This window comes from Rhopalosiphum padi, chromosome 3, assembly GCF_020882245.1.
Source record: "Rhopalosiphum padi isolate XX-2018 chromosome 3, ASM2088224v1, whole genome shotgun sequence".
NCBI lineage: Eukaryota > Metazoa > Arthropoda > Insecta > Hemiptera > Aphididae > Rhopalosiphum > Rhopalosiphum padi.
This window is the reverse complement of record NC_083599.1, coordinates 53,382,795-53,407,889: the sequence shown is the minus strand read 5'-3', so window position 1 is coordinate 53,407,889 and position 25,095 is coordinate 53,382,795. Positions and strand designations below refer to the sequence as shown.

Below are 25,095 nucleotides of genomic sequence, written 5' to 3'. Positions count from 1 at the left end.
TAATTATTACTGTTTGTGTAACTAATATAATACATTATATTCCATAATACTTTATATAAATAACAATTGTATTGACAATTTGCATACCTAATATTCGTATAAACTATAATATTGTTTTACAAATTAACTGCAAATAGAAAGTAAAATAAAAAAAAAGGAAGAATAGGTAACCGCTTTGTTGTTAAGTTACAGGTTTCGAGAGTGTACCTCGTCATTATGTAAATAAGTGTAATAAACGTGTTAAATTTTAATTCAATGATAAATAATTATATATGAAAAACGATTGTGAACGAAGACGACTTGTCAACCTATTCTATAAGTATATTATTATTGAATATAATTTATATTTTGTTTTTTTTTATATTCCATTTAAGTCATTTTATGAGGACGATATAAGTTGATTTAATTTTTATCAAAAACATAACATTTATTATATTAATAATAATTTATTTAATTTATTAAATTTATTATTTTTAACTTTTAAGTCAATTCGGCCTTACCGTAGAATGATATGAATAGGTTAGTGGTATGCTGGTATAAAAAAATCAATAAATTTAAATGAATCTAAATGTATTAAAAATGTGAATTATAAATAAATAATTATAAGTGATATTCTTTATACGTCTAATATTTTTCCAAATTTTAATTTCAAATGTCTATGAAAAAAATCGCACCTATGTGTCTTATCTTATTCAATTTTCTAGCTTATTAAACAAGCAAAATTTTTTTATCCAATATTTCAAATGTCTATAAATTTCAAAAAGAGTTACAATATACTGTTTATGGAGACTATTAATTTAGTGAACATTTCAATTGTTCATGGTAATTTGTTTATGAATTACAATAAAATAAAATAAATTCCATCGTATCGATAACTGGTTTTTTGATTTTTTATCTCCCCAAAATTATCTACTAGATTTACTTTTTTGTCATGAAAAATAATATTGAAGTTGAAAATAAAAATAAAATCAATACATTCGTCGCTCATCTCAGGGTCTAAAAAATAGTTTGAACTATAACTATAAATGATCTACTAAAGTGATATTTTGACAGAATTTTATTTTGAACAAACATTTTAATTTCAACAGTGTTTTTATTTTATTTACATGGAAAATTACATACGGTATATCTAGTTTTACTTAACTTTAAAGTTTTAGTGCCATTGCTATTTGAACCAAAAGCGTCAAAATGTATTATCTTGACAACATATTAATATAATAGAATATGCACGTGTACCGATGTTTATTTTATACCTACAAGCTATGTGGAATGTATAAACCCGAGCAAACAGAAAGTTACGAATTTCTGACAGATGTTCTCATATAATATTATATCGTATAGGTAAACACTAAGGCTAATATGTACATTTAAATAATAATTGTCAGCATATTTGAAAGCATAATATGCATTGCTCGATTTGTCAAGAACGGTTGTTCCAAAACGGATATAACTGTTATTGTGATATTATTTGTATAACTATTTAATTAACTCTATAGTGATAACGAAATTCACAAGATAAACAGACCGTACACAATACCTATAATAAATTACATTCCTAATAACGTTACATCAACATCTTACCTATAGGTACGGCTAGATAATATCATCAATTTCATGTTTCGTGTTGTCCGTAGAAGATGATAACAATACAATGTCGAAATTAGCTACTTACGTTATAAAACTTCGGCATCCGTCGGTCGATTTTATCGTGAACGGCCGTAAAATAAAAATAAATAAACAATATGAACGAAAAGTTTCGCAAATACACGCTAGGGGTTATACCTCGGGGTGTAATATAATTTAATATAGGTTGGTAGCAAAGGTTTAGATATAACGACAAAAAGACTTTATTTGAAGTTAAAAAAAAACTAAAAACTAAAAAACAAAAACAACGCCGACGAAAAAGTGTACAAGAACATCAAAATTTAGTTAGAAACTTTTATTTTTACTTTCGAACATAGATATATACAATTTATATATGACTTAACGCCCTGCCGGGTATTAAACAAGGCAAAATAATATCTCGTCGGTCTTTCGTTTTTCATTTTTCGTGTAACTAATCTACAGCGTAGTATGTATACCTAAGTATCATTGCATTATTATTATTATTATATTAACGCGATAATAACGAATGGCTACGTGAACCTTATGTACAAACTTGATTTTATTCTAAACTGCTTCAAAAATATAGTTTGCGAATATGCGAAGTTATGATATATCTAGTGATATTATTATTATTTGCGGCGCTGTCAGTATTCGGGAGAATAATTGTCCATGTGCGTACTATTAGATTAATTGTATAGATTATTACAAAAACATAATATAATATGTCTATCGCAGATGTTAGTGGTTACCTATATATGTATATATATATATAATACATTCAACGAGCGTTGTGTATCTTGGACAGATCCATTTCTAGAACGATTTAATTCATTTCATTTATAGGTAGATAATATAATATTAGGTGAAAATGCTGGACAATCAACTGATCGGTATCTAACATTTATAGTATACTCGCTCACAGTGTGAAGTAAAAATTTGCTACCTATTCAATTTCAGCCATCGGAGCTATATAAACTGCAAAATAGAAACTTTCAAAGACCGTATACTATATACATACCTATGCAAGTAAACATATAGGTTTGGAAATATGTTCAAGATACCATGTCTGTACCTTACACCTGACGGATATGCATGGAATGTATTTGATTTTTGACTACAGATGAAGTTAATCATAATATGACAAAGAGAAGCAATATATAATTATAATATTAATATTATTGGCGCCATTTTAAATGAATATATAATTTCTTTATATACATTCTTTTATTTAATGCATCATAATAATATTATATTACCTACTCTAAACTTAATAAAATAAATACATACATATTATTATAATCATTTGAAATTGGATGAATCATTTTGAATATCTTGTATATCACGGGATTGTATAAACTTATGTTTTAATTCTACGCAAAACACGTTAATTGATATTAATTAGTTTCTACATGAATATCGTGTAAACGTCAACAAAAACACCGACTATTCAAAATGGTCAACAATATAGGCATCGTCGTCAGTATGCATTGTGTCTTAATTATCTAAATATTATGTAGAAAAAATTGATTGCCAAAAATAAGAAATGTAGTCATTATTATTGAGTATTTCACAGTTTGAAAGGTGTCTTTGAGTAGGTACCCACTACTCTTGGTGTAGTCGGAAATACGCCTACTTTTTCTCAAATTTTACTAGCTCGATGGAAAATCTCAGTGAATATTTCTTAATTTCTTATACTTTGTAGTTTTTGCACAGTTAATTCAACTAATTCCATAGCTGTTATTAAATCTAAATTTTCCGTTTGAAGAAGTTTGGAGATAGAGTGTGTTTATTACAAGAATGTTATCCATTATACTTACAGTATTATAAAAGAAAAACTACATAAAGATTTGTGCAAAAAATGAGCAACTTTGTCCTTTATTTCCATAAGTTAGGTAGTGGGTTTTCACGGCATCACGTATATAAAATTGTATTTTCAATTTAATTAATTATTTTCGTCTGAAATTTCGGGGGGAGGGGGGAGCTTGATTAAAAGTTCAGTCTTACTATAAAATATGTATTTAGACCTAATTCGAAAAGAGAATGATCACCGCCAATATCTTTTATTTTGTTTAAACGCATTCAGTATTCGAAAACTATTTATTTATTTTTGGAATACTTTTATAATACCTTCATTGATCCAAAAATATTTAAAAAATTTTTTGGAAACTAAACCTAACCCAAAATAACCTATCTTACAATATAGCCTATTTTAATTTTATAATATTTTTAGTTACGAATTATTAATATTTACTTTAATTTTAGTAGTGATTTGTTAATAAGTATAATAGTAATTGGTAAACAACTAATTTAATTATATTTTTATGAATTTTAAAAATGAGATTGTTGGAAGTTAAATACAATTTGTACAACTTTCAATAAAAGAGAGTTTAGTTATGTCATTAGTCATAAGTGGATTATCCATGTATGAAATACATATTAATATCATATTATTTTAATCTCAATATAGGTTTTGTATAAGCTAATCGAATAATAATACAATATGACATTAATTTTACAGCCATTGAAACGTTTACCACGAAACAATCGTTCTTGTTTTAATTTTATCATGTATATATCTAAATTCGAAGTTCTAGCTGTTTTAAAATTCAAACATTTCAGTTAAAAATCTTTAACCAAACGGATTTTACTATAATATTACGTGTGGGGGTTACCAGTTTGAGTACGACCCGTCCGAAGATCATGTGTTATTACTTTATTAGAAATGTTTTGTGTACAAAAGATGAGGTGTTCGAAATAAATAGATATTAAAAAAAATAAAATAAACTAGATTAAATTAATTTGATACAATAATTTATATATGTAAATCAAATGAATAAGCAACACACATAGAACATATCGAATAAAGCTACTGTGGTTTCGGGTGATTCTATAATCAGCGATTTTTATGGTTTTTTTTTTATGGGAGATACCCTCAATATCATTTTTATTATTACAATTATAAAATTTGTATGATCCATTCATTATTTTTTTTTTTTTTTACAATAAGTACTACACTAATGCGTAGGTCGTGTTTGACAATTTAAAATAGTAATTACAAAAAAAAAAAAATTAGTTTACTCTTATTTACTGTTATTGTTTGCCATTTTTACATTATACGATAAAATGTATAATGCGTTTTATTTTCAGTATGTATACGTATTACATATTACTCATTTCACCTTTATATACTTATATTAAGTAAGGTGCATTGAAAAAGTAATTTGCGCGATGTCGCATAAGTCTAAAATTGGTTTATACTGTTATATTAGAGTACCAAACTTATGAAGGATCCTGATTAACTGTCCTCAGTGTACAAATAATTAACCGCCACTAAAACAAAATTCTAGCTACGCTACTGATCATAGTTGTTTGTGTAAAATTGAAGAGCGACGTGTTTTTACCAAAAAAATATTAAATAAATGCAAATTTTGTCTTAAAATAAAAAAAATGATTTCCTATAGATTTTTAAATAATATATTGTAGTAGTGATAATTTAGAATGACTATTTTTTTTAATAACCAAAATGTACATATTATATTATTCAGATTTTTTTTCTTCATATTAGTTCACTGAGACAGCTTTATAGGACTTTTATCAATGTATTTTCACTTGGGAAGGGTAGAGAGCTTGTCTATCACGCAAGAAGAAGTCGGGGGAGAGACTATGAAGAAGTATTTTTTGCAATATGCCATGTTTGAACCCGGTGATTACGTGCATCATAATCAGCTGTGTGACCTTAGCACCGCTCGGCTCACTATTATTCATTTTGAAAATAAAACACACACCTATTTTAACTTAGGCATAAAATATATTCTATATAAGCTTAATTTGTTATATTGTATATATATATACAATGTATATAAATGTATATAAATGTTACGGTAAAAGACGAATACCGGCAAAACCTACCGAGGTCGGTAAAACCTAGGACACTTTCACATGCGTTTCACTAAAATTGGGTGGTGTATATGCCTCTTCAAAGTGATGACGTCAAATATACGATCATTCCGATCGGTCCAAATGAGTGGCAAAAACTGTGCGTGGGAATGCACGGGGATGATAAAATCTATAGTTGATATATACAAATCGGTTGCTTAAAATATATTTAAGTGTCATTTCAGCCTTATTGTTTATTATACTTATAATTTATATTGTTTGAAATTACATGACACGAGTTTTATGTTAACAGGGGTGCTTTTTCTGAAGTCCGATTGGCTGTGAGCAAGGAACGTCCAAACGAAATGTATGCCGTAAAGATCATCGACAAAAAAGCGTTGAAGGGCAAAGAGGACTCTCTGGACAACGAAATCAAAGTATTGAGAAGGTAAGTTATAACAATATAATATGCAATAAACGTATGTGTTCCGCCTCATATATTGTATCATATATATATATTATGTAGGGCTTCCGCAATTATTTTTTTTCAATTTATATTTTTCATCCATCCGACACGCGCGTCGCGATACAAAAAGAGGGTATATAATCCGTCAAGTATACTGTTTATATTATTACCATAATATAGGTGAACGCAGCGTTATATTAATAATATTATTATGTGAAGCACGCCCAGCGGGGTGTCAATAATAATTCGTCGTCGTGCGCTCAGTCGGCGAACGGGTTATTTTACGAAATTGGATATTTGCATTTTTGTACACTCGTAATAAATTACTACGACATTTTAGTAATAGCAATAGCAGTAGAAAGTTAATTTACTTAATTAACACCGACGTCGAGCGTGGACTTTTAAAAATATATTTGATTAAACATAATTTTTTTTTCATATTATTAGGTATTGTGTGTATTTATAGGTGCAGATCAATATTCCGTCATACTATAATATTATATCCGTAGACAACAGTTTGTTAGTAACACAATTAATTCGATCTTGTTTTATGATTTGTAGCTTTCTTACTAGAATTGATTATCAATAATTGTAGTATTTCATTAGCTAGTCAAATATTATGATTGATCAGAGAAATTAAGAATTACACTGCGATGTTGTAGAATGATTCATCAAGTATGATCATATTATATCCATTATTCATTTACAGTGTATGTATTCAAATTTTGATACTTTGAATTTCTAAATATAGGTACATTAAGTACTTGGATTTTTAGTGAAATTTAATTAATTTAATTAATTTTTTTAAAACGAAAAACATACTTTTATCTCGCAAGTCGTTAAGCACATGCATTTTTTTTTCTTATTTAAATGTTATAATGTATCCAAGTCGAAATTTGATCGAGTGATTTTTATGTTACTTATTTAACTATAATGGGGCTATAAAGATTTAAAAATTATTGTTAATTAATAATATTAATACATCATTATTATGTGATTTGTAAACAATAGGAGTAAGATAGTAATATTAATAATAGATTCAATATTTAAGGTATTACATATATTTTACATTTTCCTAAAAGTTTTTTTAAGATCCTTATAGTATAATAGTATATACATTTTAATACGAGTTACTCAAAACTTTTCATTATTATTTAATTAATTAAAAATATAGTCCATAAGTAATAAGTATACTTAAAATGTCCAAAAATATAATTTGATTCGATATTACAAGAAAAAATAGAGGTGAGCAAACTTTATAAACTTTATTATATGAATAAACATTCATATAATATTATTTCGGTCTTAAATACCGTACAATTGGACACATCCTATATAAAGACAACTGAACGGTTAGAAAAAAAATTAATCAATTTTTATTACTGTGTTTAAAACGTGACAAATAGACAAATACATATTATTATTACAAAAAAAAATATATATACGAGTATATACATATAATTGGCCCGACTACAAAACTATACTATATGGGTTCGTTTTTTTTATTAAAATATTAATTTCACATGCCAATGAATATACAAAATTTATAATAAATTATTTTTCGTATGTTTATATTATTATTTAAAAAGTTTAAAAATAGCTAGGAGTGATTAGCAATCGACTGAATACTGTTATTGTATTGAACAATTTATATATTTTTTTAACAATTTTAACATCATAACAAAATATTTGCAGATAATATGTATACTGCATAGTGCATATATTGGTTTTTAATAAGCTTTAGCTAGTATACTGAATTTCCTGACCACCTACTATTATGCGCTGTAATTACATTAAACTATATTGTTTTATAACGTAATAAAAAATTATTTATAGTTAACACCAATTTTTCAAATTTTCTAAAAAAAAGCGAATAAGTATATGAAACTACGAAACTTCTCATACTTATCGTATGAAACGTTCAATAAATACAATTTCGATCATTTTGAAATTTTTCATTTACAACCAAATTACCTTATATGGTACCTCTTGCTACAAATATCGCAATAATTTTTATGGTTTTTATGGTTTTTTATGGTTTTACGAAACAAACAGTCTTAGATATATTAATTAGATAACAATAACTGACGGTGGCAGACTACATGTCAAGATATTCTATATAGGTACGATAGGCTGCTGCAGGCCTTATACATCACTCTTATAGTTATATTTTTTAGTCAAATAGTAGAATATTTTAGTCAAATAAAATAAAGTTATTTTTAAATTAATTTTTTTTTACTCTCTTTTTCAACAATCAATACGCAATACAGATGATGATGAATAAAATAAAAAAAAATGGAACAATGAAAACTTATTTTTAAAGGTAATTGAAGTTTTGCGAGGTAGACTTAAAAACTTCAACTGAACGTGACTTTTGGTGGATTGGATTGTTTCCAGTAGATGTAGTCGAAATGTTAGCCCTCTATCACCCCCCTTCCATCTCTTAAACAACTTTTGGAGCTTACTTCGCATTTTTTAAATAAAATAGAAGCTCGAGATTAAATGAAAATTAACAGACATCGAAAAAAACGAGTGTATCTATATTTATTTAATATTACTTTTTTGTCAGTACTACAAATATTCAATAAAATGTGTTTATATTTTTATTTTTCTGGTTAGATATTAGATAATATATTATATATTCATCATTAATATATATAATAATTATTTATGAATTTATGACTAAATCAATATTATGCTATTTTAAGGATAAATTAATTAACGTTCCAATCACTCAAGCAAATCGTTGCCGATATTGCTGTATATTTTGTTCTTACGAATTCACCGTACTTCGTTAAAAAAAACCCACATATGTCCATACATTAGGTAACACAGAAGACGTCTTATAATATCATAAAAGATTGCAGTAATTTTTTTTTTTTGCGATTTTAGGTGCCAAATTTTAGATTTTGACATTTTTAAATACTATAATCATTAATTTTGTATTTTTAATACTTAAACATTTAATATAAGATACGCCACTAACTTTATTCGTATAATTTCATCATCGTCATTCAAATAAAATTTATTCAGATGATTATTTTGATAATATTTTATTCAAATAAAAAATTATCCGAATGATTATTTTAAAATTATACAAATAAAAAATGATTTGACTTATATTCAAACATGGTTATTCGAATAATTTTCGGTAATTTTATTATAGTGAACGTATGGTTGGTATTTTTGTAATTAAAATATTACGTATTTAAAAAACAATAATTGGCATTGTATTTTAAGTAATACAAATAGTAACACAAAAATCTATTTTATCCTTAAAATTATTAATTTTGAACCATAAACTATTATTATAGGTATTTTGCATTCTGTATTGATTTTCAAACGAGTGTTAATTTAATGGGTAATAATATCATGTTCAAATTTATAATTAGTTTATTATTAGGCCATTTTCGTACCAGAATTGGATATTGTTCTTTTGCTATTTTTGCGAAAACCCCGTTTCTGGGAGGGGTTAGGGGTCTGAGCCGACTTGGGGAGAGATGAGTCAATCGCATTAAGTGCGTTCGTTTTAGTATAATACATAATATATTATATATAGTTAAACGAAATTAAAGCTACTCCGCGTGTACAGTGTTCATTGATCAAAGTGGATTAATACGAGTTAAGTTGTTAGTTAATTCATATTTGGACATATATATATATATATATATATATATATTTATATGTGTGTGTACATAAACTATTTCCGATCGAAATACGATTTTAATTGGAGGACTTTGTCGACGTTCGTGCCAGACCGGGTATTAGTTCGCAGCCAATGGGCTTCGGCGGTAGTTAAAGCAGATTACTCGTACTTACACATATATAACGCATAATATAATTTCATAAATTCGCTTCGAAAGGTTTTGAGACTATACGTACGTTACTGAAATAATTATTATATTTCATTTAAACGAGATCGCCGTACACACGACACCATACCTATAGTATATAACACCGAGCATTACGCACGACGTTAGGTTATTATGTTACGAACAATATGAAACTTGCTAGTATAATATATTTTCTATCACAATGAGCGGGTACGCCACTCACCTATTATTAATGATTATTTAATATAATGTTATAATAGTAATAATGGACAATAAAGAAAAACTTTTTTTCGTCATCTACTTTATTTTTATTTTTGTTTAAACGATTTTTCTTTTTTTTTTTTTTTTAAACAAGTATATTACAAGTTATTAATACCTATACCTATAATTTTATAAACGAAGTGAAAAGAATCTCTCTATTGTAAGTTAAAACTATTTTGTAAATTTCTGTAACATGAGTTTAAGAGGAATAATAAATTATTTTATAAAGAACAAAAACGATTTTGTATTGCTACTTAAACATATTTTAGACTTTGAAATAATACCTAACCGTTCTAATCCAGTGATAATTTTTTATATTACACATTTTACAGTGATTAAATTTAAAAAAATAAAGGCAAATTTTTGAATTAATAAAAATTAGCGACCTCGGCAATGATTAAACCCAAATCAATCCATTTTTACCCCTCTCCTCTAATCGAGCTCTGATCATTTGATATTTAACTGTATACAATAATTGTAAATATTAATAATATGAACAATCATTTATTAATTAACAAATAATAACAGTCGACGTAGGAACGAAAAAACATTCCCCTTTGATGGAACAAAAATATGAAATACAATGGGTTTCATTATTTGAATGTGCGATGACATTATAAGTAAAACAAACTAATTTTCTTTTCAATAAAATGTTCCTCATTGAATAATAATAATAATAATAATATAGTGAGACAAATAAATATAATATCTTTTATTTATTTATTTTTTTTTTATAAAAACTCGTTGAATATAACGGTATAGTGGAAGTAGCATACGCGTACTCCGTGTGTGGGTGTAAAATAATGGCACCCACACAATTTAACAGAGTGGACTCTAACCTTATTTATTTTAAAAGTGGCTGGGATGGTATAGTCATTAGACTTAATTGCACGAACCTGTATTGAAGTGGTGGATGGTGTACTTGAGAAAAAAACTTCAATGATATATGTTTGAAAATCTCCGAAAAAGCTGCCACTGCAGAGTATAAACTTTGGACTCGAGTGGGTTGTGAGTTTGTGACTAAAACTTGTAGATCTGGAGATGCGCCAACATATACCCATAGTTGTGAAGTATTGAAAGATCGAGGGATCAGGATAATAATAAATAACAGTGATAATTTATAAAAAAAAAAATGCCAAAAATAAAGAAAATTCAAAAAATAAAAATGTATTAATAATAAAAAAAAATTAATCTTAAATACTTGGTTGCATTTTTTCTAAGCATTCAAATACTTTGATTTTTTTTTTTTAATATCCTTTTATAAATGGCTTGCAAACATTCAAAAAATAAACGATAATGACTAATTTTTATCTGCTTAAATGTAGTTTTAAAAAATTAACATTTAAGCATCCAAATTGCCCCGAAATACTCTAACTTTAAAAGTTGAACCACATTATTTGATTTTTTTAACAAGCTCTATAGCATTATTAGTATCAGTAATACTTTAATAAGATTTGGACAGGACTTTTCGTTGTACATACTATTTATTTTAAAATTTCTACTTGTAAATATATTCGAGTGCAGTAAAATTGTCTCCATTGATTTTTTTTCATATTGATTTATATTGAAATTTACCCTCAACATATTCAAATTATCTTAAACGGAAAATCATTAGTAACTGTGAAAATATTCCTAAAAAAATAATATTATAGACATTATCGTGTTGATCAATAAGGTAAATAATATTAACTCTTTATATTTATAACATATAATCTGTAGTAAATTATGAAATTTATACTAATTAATACAAATTTAGATAAATATAATTTATTTTTGTCACAACGCTCCGCATTATTTATAAATACATTAAATTCACTAAAAGTACATAATTTAATTGTGTCAATTTAATAAATGTTTATTAAATTATTAAAATAAAAGTAAAAAATAAATCGAATAGCTTCGAGTAATTTTATTTTAAGTGTTAAAGTTACTTTTAACTATAGTATACGATAAAATAATATACTAATAATACAAGGATTTGATAATTTTAAATTGTTAATAATATTAAATCTAAAAACATTTTTTTTTTTAATTTTTAAAGTTCTCCAAGTATAATAATTATTAATCTTTTGGCACAAATGAATGATTTTAGCTTTTTTAATACAGTTTTTTAAGATCGTATTTCTGTTAAATGCATTTATTAATTCAGATATAGCAAAAGTAATATACAAGGAAATATACTACGTATGTTATACGAATTCATGTATAGTTTTGACGTAACTATATCAGATTTCACCAACAATATGTTATTGAAGTCATATCGTTTAAATGCTCAATTATTCCACAAACAATTTAAATTGTTATATTATTATTCCTCTTTAAACAACCCGATATCATAACTTAAGAACTTATATTCGATGATTTCGACATCGCGTGTCACACATTTAGACATGAGTTGTAAGAAAAATGTTTTTCCTTAATAATAAAATATTTATATAATTCTACTGAATAATCGTTGACACGAAACTTATCTGTACAACGCGTGTAGTGATTGATCAATTTATTTTCTTCTTCCTGGAAATTACTGTGATATAACATAATATTAAACTCTCTACAGACGAATAATAATATCGTATAATACATTAATACCCAAATACAGTGTAATCCATAAACTATCACATTTCCCACATTTCCCCAATCAATTTTATGTTTAAAAATATGTTTTTCCTTTATGTATTTTTAAACGGTGAACTTCATTTATCGTAGTGATTTTTAGGTTTTTTAATTTCAAAATAAAAAGTAAAATAATTTAAATTGTCTAAACATTTTTTATTCATTTATTACTCTGCTCATCTAAACTTTTAACGCTATTATAAATAAAATTATGTATTTGAAATTTATTACGTATATATTAAAATGTTAAACATAATATTCCATTTTTATTCGTGAAATTCAAATTTCTAAAAAAAATATGTGTTAAAAAAAAAGCTATTAGTAGTCAGCTAAATGCATCATTTATACATGATACATATATGGCAATAATATTATAATGATATTATATTATACGTAAATTGATTGATGAAAATGCCTTCCATAACAATTATTTTCCTTCGTGGCTTACAGAATGACGATAAATAATACCATATTTTCACTTAATTGTATAATTTACGTTACCACTCAAGGATATTGGAAATACTAAATAAGAACAACGTTAACGATAATTGGATAATAACTGTGAAGGATTTCGAAGTTTATTCCCAAATATAAACTTTTAATTACAATTCAAAATCAAGTGTTTATTCTATTCAAAAGTGATTCTTGAAATTCTTCTGTTTTACTTCCGGTAACTAGTACATAATACGTACAGGAAGTGGGAAAGTGCTGTACAGAAATACAGAAAACGTATAGAATTTCTTATACATTGTTGACAATCTATATTTCGTTATTGTTAAGAAAATATATATATATTTCAAAAACTTTACTTGGGAGTACAGAAGTTAAAAGTCTGTAGATGATCGAATATTTGTTATTTGTTTTGAGACTTCAAAGTTTTTGTAACGTTCCAGGAAATTCGAATAGCTAATAATAATGATAATCACTTTTATTTTGTATAGCACTAACCGTATAAATCGTTTCTAATGACATTAAAATCCAGCGTAAAATATTATGTAGGTCGTCGTAATAATAGTATGGAGTGTTATAATAAACGAAACAACAATAATTTCAACCATAATAAATCCGTATACATTTTTATTATAAACACAAATAATTAATAATTATTAACAATCGCTTAAAATTTACAAATAAAATAAATATCATGTCAGATTGAATTCTTAATTACTCGTCAAATGATTTTGAATTAAGAGGACGTCACATCCGCATGTGTTATTTACCTGTCTCTGTTCTACAAGCATGTAACATAGCAAATTTACGGTCAGCAGATCACATTTAGCTCCGTTAGTTTGAAAATGAGAGTGAATTGATCTATTATGAAAATGTATGGTAGGAATAACATAATCTGTATTGTTTGTTGGTTTTTTTACGATAGTTTAATTGTTTAGCAAGTAATAAGTGTATAATATATATTTTAAATTAAAAATGCTCATAACTCACTTAAAAACTGAATAATCGTAGAAACTAACATACAAACACAGATAATGTTCTTACCATCGAGTTTCATAGTAGATCAATTCATTCTAATTTTTAAACTAATGTAGCTAAACGTGATCTGCTGAGCGTAAATTTGTCATGTTGTGCACTTCTAAGACGGAGACAATACATACGGGTGTTGCATTTTCATATAGAAGTGAGACATCCAAGTTAACTTTTTAGAAAAATACACACCAACATAAATATTTTTTTTTGTAAAAAATCTTGTTATATTTTTATCTAAATGTAAAAACTTAAATTTAGTATTGACTAAAAGTACAAAACACTTATTTCACATGGGAGATTCCCTCTCACTGAAAGAAATGTATAGTTTCTGTCTTTATATTGATTAATAGAACAGTATATTTTAAATGAATGTCAAGAAACCATTACTACTTTTAATCTTTCTTATTTTTGCGAGTAGGTACCTACCTACTTAAGCTTTTGTTAAAAAGTATATTATTTTTATTCAAATTTGTCTCGATTTATTCAAAAATAACTCGTGACAAATGTGTGAATATTGTATAGTAAATATTATAGAATATAATAACTCATAAATATTTTAATTTGAACAAATTTCAAATTACTTTCTGTTATCTAAGATAGCTTATTAGTTGAACGATGTGGTGTTGTACTCTGTGATATTATTATAGTCGTGTAACTCTATATTATGCTTTATGGTGCTAAATATCAAACAATCCAAACAATAATAACAATGTATCTCTATTATTACAATGCATTCATCTATTTTGTTATTATAACTTCTCGGTCGACCAATGGTTCTAATTTTGGCACAATTTGCTTGTTGACATTTCTTTTGTTCTCTATAATTTTCAAAAATCCATTATTTTTCAACTGCCATTTGATGCGTTAACTTCAAGTGTTGGTTTTTTTTTGTCTACTTAATACTTATATATATATATTCATATTTTATACTTATCTAAATGCCAAATAATTTATTTTTGAGAGTTAGGCATATTTTATTCAAAAAATTAATAAACTTAAAAAAAAATTATGTTTCAAAAAATAATACAAAAATTTGCAATCCAGCTATGAAAATTTAATATTTAATGTTCGAATCTTACGAGTAAAATAATAAAATTACGCCTATTCATCTTTCATATATTTAAAAATCCATGGTAATAATGGCTGCATGCATACCTCCGCGTAGCTTGTATTAAAATTTCAACAGATAGCCTAGAAAAAGAGTTAAAATATTTGCATATTATATTATATACGGAAAGTACAAACAAAAAATTTAGAGAAAATTTCAAGAATATACCTATTTAATATTTATACATGATTATATCAGTTTTTGAATCACAAAAAATAATAAAATCGATTTTGTCAAAAACTGATTTTGCGTAAAATATTCCGTATTTTTTTTCTGTTTTTCTCAATTATTAAGGAAATTATGTTAATTTTTTACCCCAGAAGACCAATTAGACTCGCTTTCTTACCATAGTACAAATAAGCAGATTATTTAACTGTATTTTTCAACTGTAGAAAAATCTTGGTACATACAAAACACATGATATATCATTGTTTCGCTTGGAATCTAAAATTTCATGTTACGATGTAAACAACAATATTACGTCCAAAATGTATGATATTGTTTATAATATTAATAGTCAATATATTATGTGAAAAAATAGTCAATCAGATGGTACTGTGATAAAACGATAAACACTTAATATAATAATAGAATTTTTGAATTAAAGGTTATTGCTGGTCTGATTATTCATTGAGGCATTTTCGTGATCTTTGTTCGAATTGCTATCTAGAATATATAGTTGTTCATAAAAACACAGAAAAAGCAGTGTAGCCAAAATTTAAACTTTTTTTCTTACTAAACCGAAATTGGATGAATTTAGGTCATAAATCTGTTGCCATCTACGCTTAAGTACGATTGTATCACAATAGTCGGTGAAAAAAAAACGGTATTCATTTTTTATTGAAACGTCAAGACTCACGACATTTTCCAATTACGATGGTGAATTCATTTATTTTTTACCATTCAAACTTCTTAGAACTAAAATGGTAATAGACCTTTGCCACCTGAATGTAATTCTCGTAAATTTATTTGTATTATTTAGCGTTTAGAGAGAAATTATTATTTGAAATAAAAGAAAAGTTGAGAATAGCCTGCATGTACTTCTTAAATCATGGTCGTAGCCTACTAATCAACAATATAATCATATACAATATCATATAGTAATTCACGTAGCATTTCATTCATTCACAATATCTTGATATATAAGTTAAATCCACAGAATTCTAAATTCGAATTGACCCGCAAGAAAACCTAAGCTGACTTTCCGCCAAAGCTTTTAGCGAATTATTCGTGTGCTTTGTGCAGTGTCCATATAATTATATAGCGTTTATTCTACAGTTTATATTTTCTGCGTTGATTAGTGTAAAATCATTTCATTTCATCGTGAACTGTGAAGTACCATTGATTTATACAACTTATTCAATCACTCTAAGCGTATTCAATACTTATCTCCGACCCCGAGTGTAGTAATGTATATAAATTTAATACTCCGTCATCTTAATAATATCAACGTTTTTTAAAATTTAAGGACGTCACATAACTATAGAGTATAATATTACAATGTATGCTTGGTCGTCGCTATATTACGTGAATTATTGAACTGCCATCTGGTTTCATTCTACGTAACGTGTGCGATGATAATAATACGCGTTTGTCAAAACGACTTTTGTCTAGTTGGAAATATAAAACATTAAAATATTATAATGATACGTCTGTCATATTATTAAATGACAGTCGTGGTATATCTGTTTCCATTCGACGTAAATACTCACTCATAACCTGAGGCCGTCGGATATACGTGTTGTAGTTTTCCAGGAAATCTAGATAATTTCCGCCTTTAGATTTTCTTTTATTTCCAAAAATGCAATCGCGCTGATCGATTTCAAAATATAAATATAAATATTCTTTAAAATATTTATTGATCGGATATTGTGTCGTTCTACAGCGTTATCGAATCATTATAATATTTAATAATACATATTGTTATTTCTTGCATTACATTATTCGTTTGTAAAATAAATAGTTTATTTTTATGTTTCTGTAAATTTGTATAAAATAAATATTTTTAGTATCGTTTAGTTAATTCATTTGATCATCGTGACTTATTTGCAAGTGTTTATACTAATTTTAGTTGATATATTTTGTTTTATAATTTTTTAACGGTCATAATATCATTCTTATAACTTATTAGATTTTTTTAATTAAATTACCTAAATATTTTTCCATACATTAAATTTATACATTTAATACATAAAAATAATAATATTTATGTATTACAAACATATTTAATATATTAATTATTTTTAATTTATTAAATTACATCAAACTGTCTAACTGTCAACCTTTTTAGTTTATCATACGCGCACTGGTGCAAAGATGTGTACTATAGTTTAGGTAGTCTAAAACATTTGGCGCGATTGACAAACAACCCTTATATACAATATGTTACGCCAACGAATTTATCGTACACCCTATCACCATGATACACTGACCGCAGTTTTTAATAACTTAAATTACGGTCGGAAAAATGAATCTATTCCTTGGGGCTTTAATTAAGAAGATTAAAAAAGTGATCGATATTTAAAAACTTTTGAGTATTTCATGTTCTCCTATCTAACATAAATATGAAGCGTAGAAACAAATTTTTAATATTTTAAATGATTTCAATTTGAAAAACATACTATATAATATATATGGGTATAATATTATATTTATTTAAAAAAAATATATTTATATATATGTTACGGGCAAAGTAAATAATTTGGGCGTTTTATACAATGCCCGGTCATTCTATACAATGCTCGGGCGTTGTATATAATGGCCTTCGTATATTGGGCAATGTATATAATATAATATTTAAAAGAAAAGTATTGCCAAAATATAATGGATACTATATATTTATACTATAATATTTTTTATTTATTTTATTAAAAAATAAAATTTTATTTTTATTTTTACATCACTTATTTTCGCAGGTACTGCTTTGGTGGCATTTTGATGTGTATAGTTGCATAATTTTTCTTTGCAAATCATAAATTGGTTTCTACTGATAAAGTTGAAAGACAGCCTTCCTTAGTCCTGATTTCGTATATCAAAGCCAGATTAAACAATGATTATTATTTGTAAATTTGGATTAGTTAGTGTATTTTTTCATTTGTTCTTATCGGTTTTCTTACAATAAGGCAATCCACATATTTGTTTTATTTTAGCTATACCAAAATTTCACTCCGTGAGACGGCACGGAAATTTTCTAATTTGGGTGGTCAGGGCTACGACCGATGTACATGTGTACAAAAATGTAAAACACGGAAGTGCAAGTGTAAAGCAGCTGAGCGGCTATGCACATCTAAATGCCACCAAAGCAGTACTTGCGAAAATAAGTGATGTAAAAATAAAAAATAAAATTTTATTTTCTAATAACATAAATAAAAAATATTATAGTATAAATATATAGTATTCGTTATATTTTGGCAATACTTTTCTTTTAAATATTATATTATATACATTGCCCAATATACGAAGGCCATTATATACAACGCCCGAGCATTGTATAGAATGACCGGGCATTGTATAAAACGCCCAAATTGTATACTTTGCCCGTAACATATATATAATAAAAAAAAAAATGACAAATTTTACTAAATCAAATATAATTGTATTGTCTTTGTGGTATTCCTTGCATAGTTGCATGTAATCAATATATCAGATAATACAATATTAATCCATAATTATCTCTCGGTTTAATCTTTTTTTAGTCTACAAATAACTAAATTTTTTTGTGTGCTGTATAGCACGGTCTTGTATCGACCATGGTAAAATATTTTCATTTCTGTGTAATTGTATATGTATTATATTATGTAGGATGAAGGCATCTATTAAACATACTGCTACTCGCTCATTCCGTCGAGTGTCATATTTACACCGAGCATAAAGAATGATTTAACGGTGTCGCCAACGATCTCACCCCGCCAACCATAAACCCTCTCTTGACAAAACATGAAAGTCCATCAACACGTCCTCAGCACACCTCTATGTACATATTTTTATACGTGTTTAGTATCACGCACCATTTTTTTTTCCTTTTAATGACGGCCTAGTTTTTGAGCACCTCCGTCTCTCAAAATCATAAATCAAACAGTCGGTTGGTGGTTCGCTAATATTAGAGTACATTGTCGGGTGAATATAAGTTCACATATAATACATCGCAGGTAAAAATCATCATACACCACTGTAAGTTTTACACGAAAAAATTTACCCGTACGCGAGGTTCAATACGAAAAAAAATAACATAAATTATGTTATTTCTTGAGTCCAAAAATATATTCTTATACGAAAAAAGCAAAATATTGATAGAAAAAAATAATTTTCCCCACTTCAATCGCATTTTCTACTGAAAACTTAAATGTAGTTTGCAAGTTTAAAATGTATTTATTTTTGTGTTGCATAAAAAACCTCTTTAATCCAGTTTTTAACAAGTAGTAACGACAAGAACCAATAAAAAATTAAACTTCTACACAAATAACCTATTTTCTTAGGAAAATAATGATATAATCTCTTACATTGGCCTATTTATTAGATGACACAAGTTTGGAATGTCCAAGATGCTCGTTCATAAGTGAAAAACAATGTAACTTACATTACATTTTTACGCATGAAAATATTTTAAAAAGATAATACAACACTTATAAAATAATATTTAGTAAGTATAATAATTTGAGTTTCAATTTGCATGATTAAATTAATTATTGCAAACACGTATCGGAGGTTTGTGTATGCCGTATGGGATATAGAAATACGACAGTGGTATTGTAAATTTAATAATAAACAAACATTTCTTCCTCTCTCCCGATTAAATATTAGAATATTCAATAATGTATCATTATTACAAAAACTGATATTTTTGTAAAAAAAAATAATAAGGCTGTCATAGAAATTATTTAATAAAAGCTTGTATTATAGGAGTAAATACTTTAATGGCTATGTAGGAGATAACATACTTTTGTAAAAGTTTATTTATTTACTATTCGCCACAATGAGTACTAAAATCTAGAAAATTTATTAGGTACCTACTTAATTGATACCTTATTGTGGTAATATAATATGATTTATGTTACACAACAAACTTGTATGGTTGTAAAGAAAGTAATGAATTCAATTTTCTCTCTATATTAATTAGTATTTTATACGTTTAGGTGTTTTTTGTATGTCAGAGATCTTGTATGACAAAGATTTTTGATCATACTGGTGATCCGATTTTCTGATTGAAAGATATATTAATATGACATTACGACCCGATTGGTGATTTAGTCTGAAACTATCCTACGTGATAACAGCTAGCAGATTATTCACTGAGTTGAGTGTTTATGACATATCATCCCATGGTCATCCCAATTAAATTATATCATGATATTAAATTACATCAATATCACCGATATGGCGTAGAACAGTGATGGTAAATCATATTTTTGTCGATGACCTAAAAACAACTACTATCAAAAATTCTGTAGAAAAAAAAAAGAAAAGAGAAAGAAAGAATTATATAATAAATATATGTCGTATAAAATTGGACGCTAAAAATGACCTAAAAACTTTAAAAATGGTTACAATTACAAACTTTTAGTTTCGGTATACTTTTTTTTAATATATATATATATATATATATATATATATATATATAATATAGGAATATAAAAGTAAATAGTAAATAACAATTTATCTCGTCTATAGACTTAAGACGCTATATATCATTGATACGGAATACAGAATTGCCGTTTTATTATAATTCAATCGAATTGCATTACATTTACACATTCTAGGCTTTATAGAAAAATTACTCAAACGAGCTCATCATTATACGTCTTATTATTAAGTAATATTGCAATCCACTAGCTTGCATCAAGATAGAAACTTCTTATTATTGTACTTATAGGTGATAACATTCAATATTATACATTTAATTTTAAAATTATCAATCTTTTGCACTATGTAATGTATACAATTTTATTAAATTAATACGGAACGCACGAAGTTTAATAAATAAGAAATAAGAAATGACTACGACTGATTGTCAATATTTATTATTATTATTATTATTATTTTTAAAGTTCATAATTTTTTCATTGATCCCCTATAATGGGAAAATAATTCAAAACAAACTAACACTGTTGAAATACAAAAACGTATTTAATTCTTTTAATCTATTTCTAAGAAAAAAAATTATGCCAGTATTGCACATAGCAAAAGTTGTTGGAATATAATGCAAACATTATTACAGTTCTATGTCGTAATTAGGACAGTGATGCATATGCACTTCTGATATTACACGATAAAATTACATGAAAAAAACTAACGCTTAACTAAACAGACAGTATATTGTATAATGGTTAATATATTAATATTATATCGACTATACATAATATACTAACATTATGTTAGTTTAGAAAGTACAAGAACATTTATGTAGTAGTTACCATAATAATTTAAAAATGATAATAAAAAAAATAATCATAAATAAATTAGTATTTTTGTAAAATAGATTTTTAACTTAATAAACAATTAATTAGTTAAAACAAAATTAATATGTTCAAAATGCAATTTCTCCCATGCCTTACTCATCATGCTCAGGATAATAAAAAACTGTTAATTATTTATTATACGATGTAATATCAATTCAACTTTAAATGTTTTATACAAAATATTAAATAACCTGAATATAATTTCAAATGTTTACCTTATAATAATCTGCTAATAAAGCTTTGTGGTTTTACATAAAAAAAAAAAACAATACAAACAATACAAATTGATACAAAAAAACATTTGAATTGATTTGAAAAACATATTTATGAATTTATATATTTTAACCATTTTGTTGTTGGTTGCTAGTCACTTATTTAATATGATACAGTTTGCAAGGAAGTTTTTAAATTATTATTTTAATTAAAATGTAAAAAAAAAACTACGAAACTTTATTAACTTAGTACCTAAGTTTAAATAATTTTGTTTTAAAAAAATTAGATTTAAATTTAAAAAGTCCACTGGAAATGAGTCTTCTTTACGCTTGGCAGTTTTTTTAGTATTAATTAAACTGGAAAATAAGGTATAATATAGCCAGACTGGTGTACACTATTACTTTTTTTTCTGAATTAATTTTACTTTACGACTTTACCTGTGAGTTTTAGAGCTACGTCAAACAATTAAAATTATATCGCATACAAGAAAACGCGAGATGAAATAAACCATCGTTAAGTCATTATCCGTGAGACATTCGAGGTAGATATTACATACAAGAGTAGAAAACAATTTAATTTTCGTCCCACCCTCACGCTGCTCATATCTGTGAATATGTGGTATAATTATGGTTTCTGAAAATATTATAAATATGAATATCCATCAATTTTTCATATTTTTCGATAGGAATGATAAGTGTAACGTTTTATGTTTTACAACACTTGTAACAAAAATAAATTTTAAGTACATGAACACTGAAAACCGAAGAAGAAGAACGTATCATGACGTGAATATAAACAAAATGCATTCATTTTTTAAGTTTTCCCAGACAGAAAAATAAACATCAAATACTGTAAATTTATTTTACGTGACAAATTCGTATTGTATTACTAATTTGTCTTGAACTACTATAACAAAAAATGCAAATATTTCCTAAAATATTTACTTGCTTCGCTAACACATCCAGATAAATAGTAGGTACATAATATAATCTATTTAACCTAAAACCATATTTGCAGATGAGTGCACATTGCCAGTGCATATTTTTTTGTACACGTACCAAATGTACCATCATCTTATGTTCACTAAAAAGAAATCAAAAATATATTTGTCACTTTTTCACTTAGTTTAATAAATATTAACTTTCACATAAAGGTCACCTCTGTTCCACTATCACCTTCACTTTCTAGTGACGTCGTCTATTATCGTCATCTATAAACAGACAGCGCATAATATGATTTTAATGTGACTTTAACAATTTGTTAAAACCACCGATGACGGTGTAAAATAAAATAACAATGAATAAGCTAACCGATGGTTGCCGTGAGTAAATACCCCAAATTATATTATTAAGATAATATAATATTATTGATATTGTTCACGAATAATCGATTTATAGTTTATACTATTTTTTTTTGTCGTCATTATCATTAATCATTTTTATTAAGTGTAATCGTCATTTGCATAATATTTTATTTGATCTTCTGCCAATAATCTGCAGTAGACGGCCATTCAGACCCAAACCACTGATACATGGTATTCGATATATCTGCAGGAAACGTAACAGTGGATTTGGGTAAAAACGATAAAAAAAAAACAACACTATAATGACTTATACCTAAACAGTTACTATAAACACTTATTTAAAAAAAAAAAGCGGTAGGCCAACATTTTTTAGACTTAAGATACAATACATAATTTATCTATTAATAAACGTCTTTAAAATACGTACCTTTTAAATATTATCGGAGGTATGCTGTCTCTATAGCCATTTTTCTTATATCTGCTTCTGATGATGACGCAATTTGTATCAAAATACCAGTGCTCATGTAGACTGTACACGTATGTAGTTATCATCATCAATATTAAACTAAAAAAAAAATATTTAATACGTCAAATTGTGTCGTAATATGAAAATCGTATTTTTTTATTTCGTACTTGTATTTTTGGCAATTGAATTACAATTGATTTCAAAATAGGTTTTTTTTCTACATTATGGTGTATTTAATTTTTTTGATTTTTTTATTTAATTTATTTGATTTTGGAAATATTATTATATATACCAATATACCACTATATAATGTCTATATTCGTCTCAAAAATTATCTCTTAAAAGTATGTTGAGAGCAGTGATGCTCAACCGTCAGTCCGCGATTAAAAGGGGTACCGGTCCGTATTGTATTGAATAAAACAATATTTTTAATGTATTGTGCCCTAAATGGTCTGTAGTTTTACATAATAAGTAATCTGCCGTTCCGCAATCGCAAAAGAGTTGAGAACCACTGGTTTAGAGTATATAGGAAATAGGTATAGTATATTTATATCATATTATCCCCAAGAACTGCAAGGTGAACACTCGTAGACGCATCATATTGTAAGTTCAATAAAACAATTTCGTTAAGCTCGAAATATAATATAATTTTATTCAGTGATCCGCAATGCAGAAAATACGCCGTCACGGTCGAGAAAATCGAAGGCAATTCTTTTGATGATACGTATTATTGTTCCGTACGATATTGGCGTACTATTTATATACATATACAAAAATATTTTACCGATAACAATACTCAGACCAATAGGTACTTAGTCAGTATTCGAAATGCTGTTATTATGGTTCACGTCTATAAAACAAACTCTACTGTAACTCTCGTAATTTATAAATATTATTTAATTGAACCCCCAGTCAGCACTAACTCATATAGTTCTGATTTTGTTTTTAATTTTAAATATTGTAAACTTTCGTATATTTTATTTATTTATTTTTAAAGAAAAAAATATATCACCATAGTGTGGTGAATAAAGTAACATGGAGGGCGTTTCAAATCATACCCAACATGCTACACCAAAACATATAAATAATAAAAAAAAAAAAAACCTGAAACGCAAAATTATTGCATTACATTATTTTTATTTTTATTTTTTTTCTGATTTTTTATTATTTTAGACACAATCCAATCCAATTTTATAAAAATATTATAATTAAAACTTTAAACTTGGTGCACAAGAAAGTATTTTGTACAATACAATATACGTAATACGGTGCATTGTACCGCACTTCGTCTGGTACAACATCGATATCGCGTGGATACATATTACGCTATGATATTATTAACACTGCACTGCACGATTCCATTACAAACGTGCCAAAAATATCTTAAAAACTTTTTTTACACTATATTAAACGA

General features: G+C 26.4%; 1 protein-coding gene across 4 annotated transcripts in view; it reads left to right on the top strand.

Moving 5' to 3' along the window:
• The window catches only part of LOC132928071 (calcium/calmodulin-dependent protein kinase type 1), a 346,565-nt gene that overhangs the window by 196,924 nt on the left and 124,546 nt on the right, over positions 1-25,095 (top strand). For all 4 annotated transcript variants that reach the window (XM_060992636.1, XM_060992635.1, XM_060992638.1 and 1 more), the window contains exon 2: positions 5,795-5,929. In XM_060992636.1, coding sequence (XP_060848619.1) covers positions 5,795-5,929 — 135 coding nt within the window. The remainder of the gene's footprint in view (positions 1-5,794; positions 5,930-25,095) is intronic.